Below are 11,823 nucleotides of genomic sequence, written 5' to 3'. Positions count from 1 at the left end.
ACCACTTCTCTCTGTGCTGTCAGAGCAGCTCCTTTTGCAGCCAAGAGAGCCTCGGAGGGGCCCTCTGGGGGAACAGAGTGTCCCCCAAAATAGTGGGGGCCAACCGGGCTCCTGCAGAGAAACCTCAGCACATGCGGCCTGCGTGGTTTTGGGAGCTTTCAGCCTTCCATTCCCCCACAAATGTGGGATGGATTCAGCCTTCGTACATCATCATAGGAGAGAAAAGTGGGCTGTTCTGTGGGAATAATATAGAAAACACTGTTTTTAAGAACTTTATTTTGAATGTTGGGAGAAGTTTCTTCTAATTTATTATTATTTTTTAAGTTGCAGACTACTGGGTTTTTAATGAGTGGCATGACGTTCATCACATTGTCCCCGTTTTCAGGCAGGTGCAGTGTTTCAGAATAAAATGTACAAGTGTATAAACAGTAGGTGGCCTGTAATTGCTCATTAGTAGCTGGCTTTAAAATGTTGTGGATAACAGTATGCTGTTCTGTTGAAGGTGTCACAGCACAGCGAGGAAAACAAACATTTACCTGCAGGAGCCACTAGATAGACCAGGATATTACGTCAGGGCTGCCTGGAAGGTTTTGCTGCTTGCTCACACTTGGAGAATTTAGTCAGGCATTTAGTCCATTATTTGGAAGTATAATATAGCATTTTTCTCTGGGTGCCTCTCCCACAGCAGATGTCCAGGTTCTTTGCAGCATCATGCTTTTTGCTCCACTTACCTGAGGGCAGACCTGCTAACTGGTTGGCTCTTTAATCTTCCCGTTTTGTGTCAGCACCACAGCCATCCCCAGCAGGATGCAATGTGTCTCAGTTGTATCAGAAAACAGTTATATAATGCAGTGTTTACCTTTCCATTTTCCGGATTCCTTCTCTGTAAATGTGCTCAGTCTCTTGGGGTTTGGTTCAGGGGTCAGTGAAATCAGTGGAAAGCTTGCAGTTAGCCTGAGCCTGTTCCTCAGTTCTGCCGACAGTATTAAAAGCAAGCTGTTTGCACAAGAGTGAGAACTGCCAGGGAGTGGGCTAACTGGTGTTAGCTGGGTTCGAGGAGAACAATTTTCCATGCCTGACCTCTGGCTTGACCTTAATTATTAGCAGGAGTTATATGGGCTTGTCCTGACAAAGATCATCTCCCTCCAGAGAAGCCACCCTTGTTCGAAACTTCAAAATGAGCATCCATATCTTTGATAGGCAATCCTTTTTTTTTTTTTTTTCCTTTTTTTTTTCTTTTTCTGATGAATGCTAATTTTTACATAGAAAAAAAAACAACACTTTTTTTGAAAATGACATTATGCCATGCCTGTGATTTGCTGAGAGCAGCCTAAAGACCAGATGAAGTACCAGTTTGCCTCTGAATGCTTGAACTAGTGGTATTTTGCTGATGATTTGTTAGTACCAGCAGTGTCATGTTTCAGTGCCAGGTTCAGGAACTCTTGGTGTAGGAACTGCCAGAATCAGTCAGATTTTGCACTGGGACAGTAACAAAGTGAATTGTTAACACCAAAGAGACAGACAAGACTAGGTGGAGAGCACAGATAGAAAATAAAATTTGATCTTCCTCTTATTTTCTCTTAAGTTTTTTATCTTAATTCCTCTGCAAACAGTTAATGTCCTGCATAGGCTGGTGCTTGATTTTCCCCAATCATTTTTTAAATGAAAGATGTCTCAGCCTTTTAACAGAGGATTTGGGACAGAAGATTTGCCATTTTGCACCCCCGTTTGGGCCTATTGGTGTGGGACTTTCCTCTCATCATGCCAAGGCATGTGAGCCATCAGGTCTTTCTCTCAGCTTCACTGGGGTTGTCAGACAGCTGTACGGCCTTTGGGAGAGAAGTATGGCACATGACACTGTGTATCAGCTGGCCTGGGAAATCCTACAAACTGCACGCTTGGTAAAATGCCCAAGGGTTCCTTACAGTGAATGTTGGAGATAAAGTCTGTGTGAGGAAGGGTCTTATTTGATCAAGTGCAGTTTTGTACTGAAGCAGGATGCTTATTCAAGTTTGCTGACATTTGGATTCAGTAATTTTAAATTACCGAAAATCATAGCTTCAGGAGACAAGCAGTGGTTCGTACCAGAGAAGAGCAAGAATCAAGATGACAGAAGCAGGCAAGTCCCTGTAATCTTTACCAACAGGAAGGCTGCCTGATTTGCTTCTGCCTTGTAATAGCAGAGACATGCAAGTCTTCTCCGAGGGCTGGCTGCCCTCTGATGGCTGTAGGGAAAAGCACTGTATGGTTTTACTGAGGGAAATTGGCCCAGGGAGAATTCACATCCATCACGTGCAGATGGCTACAGCTGACCACCTCTGTCACAAGACACTGAGGAGCGTTTCAAATGTTGAAGAGTTTAAATAAGTAAACAACAACCCCAAAAACCAAAAGGTCATTGTGTCCTTGTAAATTCTTTTGTTCCTAAGTAATATTTGTCCAGAGAAGGGTGATGAAGCTGGTGAGGGGCCTGGAGAACAAGTCCTATGAGGAGCGGCTGAGGGAGCTGGGCTTGTTCAGCCTGGAGAAGAGGAGGCTCAGGGGCGACCTTATCGCTCTTTACAGATACCTTAAAGGAGGCTGTAGCGAGGTGGGGGTTGGTCTGTTCTCCCACGTGCCTGGTGACAGGACGAGGGGGAATGGGCTTAAGTTGAGCCAGGGGAGTTTTAGGTTAGATGTTAGGAAGAACTTCTTCACTGAAAGGGTTGTGAGGCATTGGAACAGGCTGCCCAGGGAAGTGGTGGAGTCACCATCCCTGGAAGTCTTTAAAAGACGTTTAGATGTAGAGCTTAGGGAAATGGTTTAGTGGGGACTGCTAGCGTTAGGTCAGAGGTTGGACTCGATGATCTTGAGGTCTCTTCCAACCTAGAAATTCTGTGATTCTGTAATATTAAGATTCACATTCTTTTGGAAGTATTGGTTACATTAACCTTTATAAAAAGCAGCTTTTTTTTTTTTTTTTTTATCACTTTGTTCTTTATTAGTTGTTTCAACTAGATACAAAGTTTCCAGAGCACTGCACCACTCAAACTTCATAAGCTTTTGTGGCATTGTACACCAGGATCTGGGATTAGAGCACAGCAGTTGTCCTGCAGTTGCCCTGTGTCCACCAGCCCAAGGCATGCTACAGCCACAGACCCCTGAAATGCCATGCTGTTGAAACCCCTGCTAGCTCTCCTAGCACTGAGATGTCCTCCTTTCCTTCATCCTCCACCATGAGGGACAGGCTTTTTCAAGGAAAGCCTTACTCATGTGCATAAATGAGTTACAGTTAAATGAGGCCTGTCTGTTACCATGCCAGTGTAGCCTGGAGGGAACATGATGCTCACTTCAGTGAAGTGCATCAGGCTCTGAGCAGCTGCTCAGTATCAACACTTCATTCTACCTTGAAACCTCTACTTCTATGCAGCGTTAGACATCAGCATAATGCTGCCTCCTCTGTCTCTCTTTTCTCCCTCCCTCACTGTTACTCTTGGTATAGAAAGCATCAGCACAGGCTACAAAACAAGTCTGCAGCAGTACCACCATACAGCTTTCCAGGTTTTGTTCTCCTGTTGCTTCTTGATACACGGCCCAAACTAAGGCACATCATACTCTACTGATCTTGTCTGCATTGTTCTGTCAATCAAAGCTTGTTATACTGAGGCATTCAAATCTTGATCACGATAAGATCCTGATGCTCCAATGACAGTTTATAATGGATAATTGCTTCATATGGCAAACCAATGCCCTTGCATTAAAAAAAAATAAAAATAAAATCAATTTTTCATGTTAGACAAGAACTTCCAAACCATCAGTAATCTGTAATCTTTTTTTTATTTTACTTTTGGATAGTATACAAACCCAATCAATGTTCAGTTTTGGCCTGTAAAGGATGTGACTGCAATACAGCCAGTATAAACTGGTATGTAGGTCAGACATTTTTCCTATTTATTCCTCTTTCCAAAGAGCTTTGGGCTGTGCTCTGCAAGTGAAGTTAATCATCGTCTTTCATCTTCAAGCAATGATTATGTAGTTCATTCTTTCAGGATAGATCTTTCTTCTGTGCTCACATATCCCTACCCTACAGGGTTAAGTAGTGTTGATACTAGACAGGATTAAAAAAAGTCATCTACTACTAGTTCATTCTTAATGTTTTCTACTTTGCCATTTCAGCCAGATAAACACACTTATCCAATGAGTAGAGAATTATCACAGCCAGTTATTTTAGCCCATATTTTGTTCTTTAGAACAATTTTACTGTTTTTTTCTACCAAAGAAGAAAATCCCAAACAGTCACTGAATATATGCTGTCTTTGCTGACAGGACAGATACAGTGTGTAAGCTACGTGGTGGACCACCCCAGGCAGTGGTATAAGCTTGTTAGGCCCCAGCCACCTGCAGGTGGACAGGATAAAACTATCTTCAGTATTCAGCATGGAAAGGGTACTCCTTGTGATTTTTGCACCTGAAGGAAAACAAAAGATGAAAGATTACTTTTAAAGATAAAATAAATGCTGTACAGAACTACAGCAGATGTGTCACTTGTTGTGCAACAGCAGAATTAATTTGGGTGTCTTCTGCTTTTACCAGTGTGCAAGTGGCACACAAACAACATATGCAAGTCTTTTCCTGTTATTAAGGCACTGAGCATTTAGAAGTGCTGGAACCAAGTCACTTCTAGATTAAAAAAAGCTGAAGTTCACACTGCTTACAGACCATACAGCAGTTTGTGGCCTTTCAACCAAGGCCTTGTCTGGATATGTTTCCATGGGGCACATCTGCAAGCAGCAGCTCATAGTGCAGTTTAGATAGTCATTCCCTCCCCCAGCCACCTATGAAAAGCTGACATCAGTTTACCACGATCTCAACAATAGAAGAATCATCATGCGTTTAAAACTGCCTAATGCTCACTTCTCTAATACAGAGACAGCCAAAGCTATTAACTAGAACTCTCCTTCCAGCATTCCAGTTACACGCTTCCTGGAGAAAGAAGTCACAAGTACATACTATGACTTAGGCTTATCCTTCAGGCAATACAGTGAAGATATAAAGCTACTAAGATGCTAAATAACAGATGCTTCGTCTCCCTTATGATTTCAGAGTTCAAAAACATGCCCAATTTAAACAATTACACAAGCACCTGTGAGTTCAGAATACAGGGTATTGAAAGGAGTTTGAAAGAGAAAATCTGTCACTTACATGACCATTTCACATATTCTCCAGTTTCTGTTTAAGCTGAGAATGGTTGCCATCTCCTCTTTAGTCAATTCAAAGTCAAACACCTAACAAGGAAAAACAGCTGGAAATCACCTTTTTGAACAAACCAGAATGGAAGCAAAATTCACAAAATTAAAGAACAAGTCCACACGGGAAGGTGTGTTAGAAATGGCTTCATGAGTGGGGTGAAAATGAATTCTCTTTGCATTTTCAAGACAGAGGTGAAAACAAAACAAAACAAAACAAACAAAAAAAACCAACACATAAGTTGCAGTTACATGCATCAGCTGTTCCAAGATGCTTGGTGTGCACTTGGTGTTGCAGGATGCTTCTACTTGTGGGTTGCATTTCTCTCCAATTCCAAAGAAACATCTGGAAGATTTCCATATTCCAATACATTCAGCTATGTTTCTTTTGAAATCCTGATGTCCAACATCAGGAAGACACCACTGACTTAGCAGTGAGAGGAGCAGTGTGCTTTACTGACACCAGTATTCTTGACACTGCTTATATTATACAAGACTTTTCTGGCATGCTACTGCACTTGGGCTCCAGCAAGCCCTGATGCCAATTCATCTACAGTCTGCAGAATAGGAGACTGCATGTCAAGGTTTTCAGCACACTGTTTCCATGACCTCCATCAACCTCTCTTTGCCAATTGCACTCTTCATTTCAGCCCTAGCTCAGCCCTTAGTAGAGTGTACATAAACATACAGAGAGAAAAAGCCCAGCCCTCTTGTTTGAGGAGGTCAGCATGGGAAAACTAAGAAAGGATCCCTGCTTGCTCTGCAGGGGGAAGGGATGCCATCCCTGCAGGGCAGCACCCAGGCCACTTGTAATCACCCACCTTGAAGTTCTCCACAATGCGCTGCGGGGTGACAGATTTGGGAATCACAGCCACATTTCTCTGGATCTGGAAGCGAAGGAGAACCTGCAAGAAGAGACCATCGAGTCAGGGAGAAGGCAGCTCCTGTTGGCACAGAAGCTGAGCCTGTTCAACAGCTGCTTGCCTGAGCTATGGCTACTTCTGCAGAGCTGCATTTCAAATCACTCCTGTCCTGTGGCCTAGGTAGCACTTCCTAACAAGCAAAGAGGGAAGTGGTGGAGCCTCACATGGGAAGCCTCCTTTTCCACCCAGCTTCGGGACAGTCAATTCCTTCTCTTACCTCCTGGATTTTCAGTAACCTATGCAAGGCTTTCATTCTCTGCAACAAGGCTAGAGAGGGGAAGTAACACCTTAAGAGGGCTCAAAAATCTATCTTTTTTAAGCATATGCAGGTTGCTTCCTCTGCAGCCTGCAATATTGCTCATTAACACTACAGAAGACATCCACAGTTCACAGGGAACACACATACAGGCTCTGTAGCCTCTCTTCAGGTCTCTTTTCCTGAAGAACTGTTACATGAAACAGTAGTCACTGTCTTGCACCTACTTACCTGTGCTGGAGTTTTGTTATGCTTGGCTGCAATGTCTTTAATCTTGGGATCATCCAGAATGGGAGGCTCCTCTGGTGTGGCCCTACAAGAGAGAAAAAGTAAGAAACTGTAAAGAAGTACTGCAGAGAGATTCAACCACTGCAGAGAGATTCTACTTAGCATGAATAATTTATGTGGGGGAAAGAGAGAGAGCACTGTGTAATTGTTACATGTGTGTATGTACACATACATGCACCACAACTCTCCCAATTAATCTGAATGATTTGAACCAAGAACACACTAACCCATTGATAAGTTACCTGTCAGGGCGCCCAAGGGGACAATACGCTGTCACAGTGATCCCCTTGGATTGGCAGTAGTCAATAAGCTTCTCCTGGGAAAGGTATGGGTGACTCTCGATCTGCCAACACAGGAGCACAGACCAACAGTTGCAGAACTACTGTTATGTCCCCAGTACTCCAGCGACTTTTCTGAATCTTAATCTCTCATTTACAGGCTGCCTTCATCTTACCCTGCAGGTGGTCTGTGTGATAATAGAAGCATCTAAATTCTATAGGGCACCAACATTTACACTGAGCCCTTATTTGTTTTGTTGGATTTTGTTCAGAGGTTTCACAAATAATGGTTAGTCACAGAATAGCTCTCGTCTGGGTTCCTTATCCTCCCAGAAACAGTGTTTCACAAGGAAGACAAGGAAATACTCCAGCTTCGTTAAAAGTGGATTAGCAAGGTGAGAAAGAAAAGTATTCCAGTTCTTTTCATACCCAGAAATATTCATAGAGTGGGATTTAAAGTACATGCTGCGTCCACTTTGTTCTCCCTTTTTGTCATATCTTTGTTCAACTGTAATCAGATCTTTATAATCCCTGAATTATAATCCCAGAAAACTAGTCACCTGAGGTCACTTAGAAGCTTACCTGGTTGTTTGCAGGCTTGTATTTCAGTCCTGGCTTGTTCAAGATTCTTTCAATTTGCTCACGGTTAAAGTTAGAGATGCCAATGGTTTTTACCAGACCAGCATCCACCAGCTCTTCCATGGCCTGACAGAAAGAGGTGTAAAGTCATTATTCAGATTTCAAGACAAGGCCTGAATACATTCTTTGTGATGTTCCTTCTTGCTTCTCATGAGGGAGAAAAAAGAACTGCTTGAGCTTGCCAAACTTGATTCTCTTGAGGAAATATAGGTACTGGTAATATTTGCACCATGTCCTCCACTGCAACCAACCCCAAATCTCATTTGGGAAGACTGAGAAATTCACTCTGAGTTCCACAAGGAAAAACACATCACTAGTCTACAATCCACTACTGTGGCAGCACTGGAGGCCTACGCCCTAGGATGATGGCAGGATCACAATCTATAGTCTTCATTTCTTCAAAATGTATTTGAGCAGTTCAAGAACTGCATGAGAACAATCGTACAACTGTTATGGCCAAGCAAAGAACTTTTTCTGACCTCAGTCTGCTCTGTAGCTCCCATGAAAGTAATTTGAATGTACTTCTGTAAACTCTTTCCAACTAATTCTGCATCCATGCACTAACTATTCTGTGACTACTGAATTAACACCGCTGAGGACAGCAGATGTGATTCTGCCACTGTGGCTGTGCTTACCTCCCACGTATGTAGAATATCAGCATTGCTGGGTATAGATATGCCTTTGTCATCTGTAGGAAGCAGCTCCTCTCCTGCCTGTTAGAGAGGAAGAAAATGCTTGAAAATCTGTTGACAAGTTTGCCTAATACCTTAAGAGCTCAGGATCATGATAGCTTAAACTTCCAGTGCAGGTAAGATTCTTGTCTATAATCATTTCGTCCTGCTTGAGAAAGTGAGGAATGTAAGGTATGTTTGCCTAGCAACTACCCTAATCAAGGCAGGTATTTCTGCTGGGCCTCTTAAAATGATGCCTCACCCAAATACCTGCAGGGAAAGAAACCACTCAAAACTATAGATTAGAGAATCATATATTGGCATTTCATTAATTGTTTCTTTTCACCGGTTAGGAAGATTTTTTTTTTTTTTCCAGAAGAGCATCTAGTGGAACTTAGTTAGGTACTGAGCACATGTAGCTTTGGTCTCTACTAAATTAGATATGTTGAAAAGAGCTATTACATACTGTGACAGTTATTCTGTGGCAAAGCCCAGTGTAAAGCTGCTAATGCCAGAAAGTTAGAAAAGCCTTTGTGTACAAATTATGTAAAGACACACAGACAGAACTGTGTTTCACAACTGAGTTTGCTGCTGCCACAGGACAGCTTCACTTTCATGGCTTTGCTGACAACGCTAAAATGGAATATGAAATGAAGTTGAGCAATTCCAAAGCAACAGGTAGGACGGAGGCTATTCACACTGTAGCAGGAAGGAAAAGCTAAGATTATAAATAATCAAACTGAGACATCTTTTGCTTTGGTTATCTGAAAAACTTAGCTGCCCCCACCACTGAAGTCTCATCGTTTAAAACACAAGGTTTGTGGAACAACACTAGGGCTCCTATAGCAAAGGTCAACACAATCTATACTGTACTATGGACTTGGTGGTTAAAGACAGAAATGGAGAACAGAAGCATTGTCTTGCTGCAATTCTGTAACATGCAGCGTTAAGAATTTGTCAGGCAGCAAAATGTAGCCTCCTTTCCACAAAATATGATTTTCAGAGCATACTTGGGAATTGTAAAAAAGAAAAAAAGGGAGAACAGCACAGCTTATGCATGCAGCTGGGAGACATGTCCTAGTTCTCAGGTCTGTCATTCATAGGGGTATGACAAGACTTTGACAGGGGTATATAAGCAGCAGTCTCAGGGATAGAGATCAGGAGCCCAGCTCACATGGCCAGAGTAGCGCTGAGCACCAGAGCAGTACTGGTACATGGAACAGACACTCCCAGTGAGAGCAATTATTGGGCTGTAAAGCCATATAGGTCTTGAAAATTACCAGTCGTAAAAAAGCACCTTACTATTACTGTACCTTCAACCCAAAAGGCCAGTGCATGAGGTAGAGATCCAGGTAATCCAGTTTCAGGTCGGCAAGAGTCTTCTGGCAGGCTCCCTTCACCAGAGGTTTTTTCAAAAAACGTGCACCACAGCTGGAGACAAAAAGCCAAGGCACACCGTGAGCTGCTGGGTTAAAGCCCTCAGATGCCCTCCTGCACAAGAGAAAAGCACTCCTCCGTTGGGAGGCAATGTAGAGTTAAAGCAACCTATTGCTCTTCAGACGAGACTTGCTCTATGAGCAGGACTGGACCATAACAGTGAGGGCAGCACGTACAGTGGCACCACATGTAACTGAATAGGGTCACAGGTAAGGAAACCTCTGTTTCTATAGAGAAGACACCATTCATGCCATCCCCTTTAGGAAAGGTCTGCCTTTACAGCAGGAGCCTTTTAAATGAAGGCAGATATCTGTCAGACCTGACTGCACGAAACTCCTGCATCAATGTATCAGGTAGTGCCATGAAAATGCAGAAAAGCCACGAAGATGGAACCAACTCTACCAAGGTAAGAAAGTGACATCAAATCCGTTTAAGTTTTGCATTTTCTTTGATAACCAAGGGAAATAAAACCCGCCAGTCACACCTTCCTCGGGACGCGTGCAGTGCGGATTACACTGTCCCAAACCTCAGCAAGGTGCCATTGCCACGTTGGTTCTGCCAATGCAATGGCTGCAACAAAAACCCGCTGCCAGTGGGTAGCAGAGACTCAAGCACCATCGTCGTGGTGGTGGCGATGGGGTGGAAGGAGTGGTACCGGGAGCCCGACCACAATGCAGTAAGGGGTCTCCAAGCCTTCGGTCTCCTACCATAAGGATGTCACAGAGGAAGGGGGCCTGCCCCAAGTCCCCAGGCCCCTACCTTGCTGACCACGAAGAGCTCCTCTCGCTTCACAGCCCCCCTCCTTGATCTTCTTCTGGATGCCGTCCCCAACCTCGCTCTCGTTCTGGTACACGAAGGCGCAGTCCAGGTGGCGGTACCCAGCGTCGATAGCGGCCATCACCGCAGCTGCCACCTTCCCTGGCGGGGACTGAAGGGGAAGGACAGCGCCTGAGGAGCGCCCACCCAAACACACCGCAGGCCTCGTGCCCGTTAAGACCAAAATTCAGAAAGCCACCCCACCGAAAACACCCCCAATCTCCCTTACCCCCCTAATACACCCCACCCGCCCACCCCCCAAAAATACAAGACCCCAAGGAGAAACACGCAGAGGGCCGCCTTTCCCCGCAGCACCCCGCAGGCCGGCAGCGGCCCGGTGTCCCCACAGCCTCCCCTTTCCCTGCGGTCCCCCCCCCCACCTTCCATGTGCCCAGCCCCACAGCGGGCAGCCCGGCGGCGCCCAGCCGCACGCAGGCCGCCATGGCCCCGCTCCTGCACGGCCCTTGACGGGAGGCACCACCCCCGCGGCGGCCCGCCCCGAGAGCCCGGCCGTCAAGCGCCCGCCCAAGCCGTTATTTTATTTCTTTCTTTATTTCATTTTCATCTGTTTTGTGTTGCTTCTCTTCTCTTCTCTTCTCTTCTCTTCTCTTCTCTTCTCTTCTCTTCTCTTCTCTTCTCTTCTCTTCTCTTCTCTTCTCTTCTCTTCTCTTCTCTTCTCTTCTCTTCTCTTCTCTTCTCTTCTCTTCTCTTCTCTTCTCTTCTCTTCTCTTCTCTTCTCTTCTCTTCTCTTCTCTTCTCTTCTCTTCTCTTCTCTTCTCTTCTCTTCTCTCTTCTCTTCTCTCTTCTCTTCTCTCTTCTCTTCTCTTCTCTTCTCTTCTCTTCTCTTCTCTTCTCTTCTCTTCTCTTCTCTTCTCTTCTCTTCTCTTCTCTTCTCTTCTCTTCTCTTCTCTTCTCTTCTCTTCTCTTCTCTTCTCTTCTCTTTCTCTTCTCTTCTCTTCTCTTCTCTTCTCTTCTCTTCTCTTCTCTTCTCTTCTCTTCTCTTCTCTTCTCTTCTCTTCTCTTCTCTTCTCTTCTCTTCTCTTCTCTTCTCTTCCATTTATTTTTAAACACAAACATCCTCGAGACCGGCTGCCAGCCCACTCAGGTGGTTCAGCCCTAACCCCAAATGAAATCGCTCTGGGAGGCGCAGCAGGACCTGCCTGGCCCTTTCCCTTATTCAAGATGTTTCTGCTAACCTGCAATGGTAACGCGAGTTGTGGAGAGCACGGCTGGGAGCTGGGATTTGTCCTATATTTATGAGGACATTTTTGGGCTGCCTCCTTAAGAGCC

The 11,823-nt window shown here is 44.5% G+C and overlaps 1 protein-coding gene across 1 annotated transcript; it reads right to left on the bottom strand.

The window, feature by feature from the left end:
- Positions 1 to 3,797: 3,797 nt before the first annotated feature.
- On the bottom strand, positions 3,798 to 10,998 carry LOC311214803 (aldo-keto reductase family 1 member B1-like). Its single transcript, XM_084295580.1, is given in 12 exon segments — positions 3,798 to 4,447; positions 5,182 to 5,264; positions 6,047 to 6,130; positions 6,636 to 6,717; positions 6,935 to 7,035; positions 7,553 to 7,675; positions 8,245 to 8,322; positions 9,594 to 9,683; positions 9,685 to 9,711; positions 10,477 to 10,515; positions 10,517 to 10,645; positions 10,914 to 10,998. Coding segments are annotated over 12 exon segments (942 nt in total). The 5' UTR covers positions 10,977 to 10,998; the 3' UTR covers positions 3,798 to 4,404.
- Between the last annotated feature and the right edge of the window lie 825 nt (positions 10,999 to 11,823).

This window comes from Netta rufina (assembly GCF_964035555.1).
Source record: "Netta rufina genome assembly, chromosome: 1".
NCBI lineage: Eukaryota > Metazoa > Chordata > Aves > Anseriformes > Anatidae > Netta > Netta rufina.
Note: the sequence above shows the minus strand (reverse complement) of the source record. Positions and strands in the feature narration are given on the sequence as shown.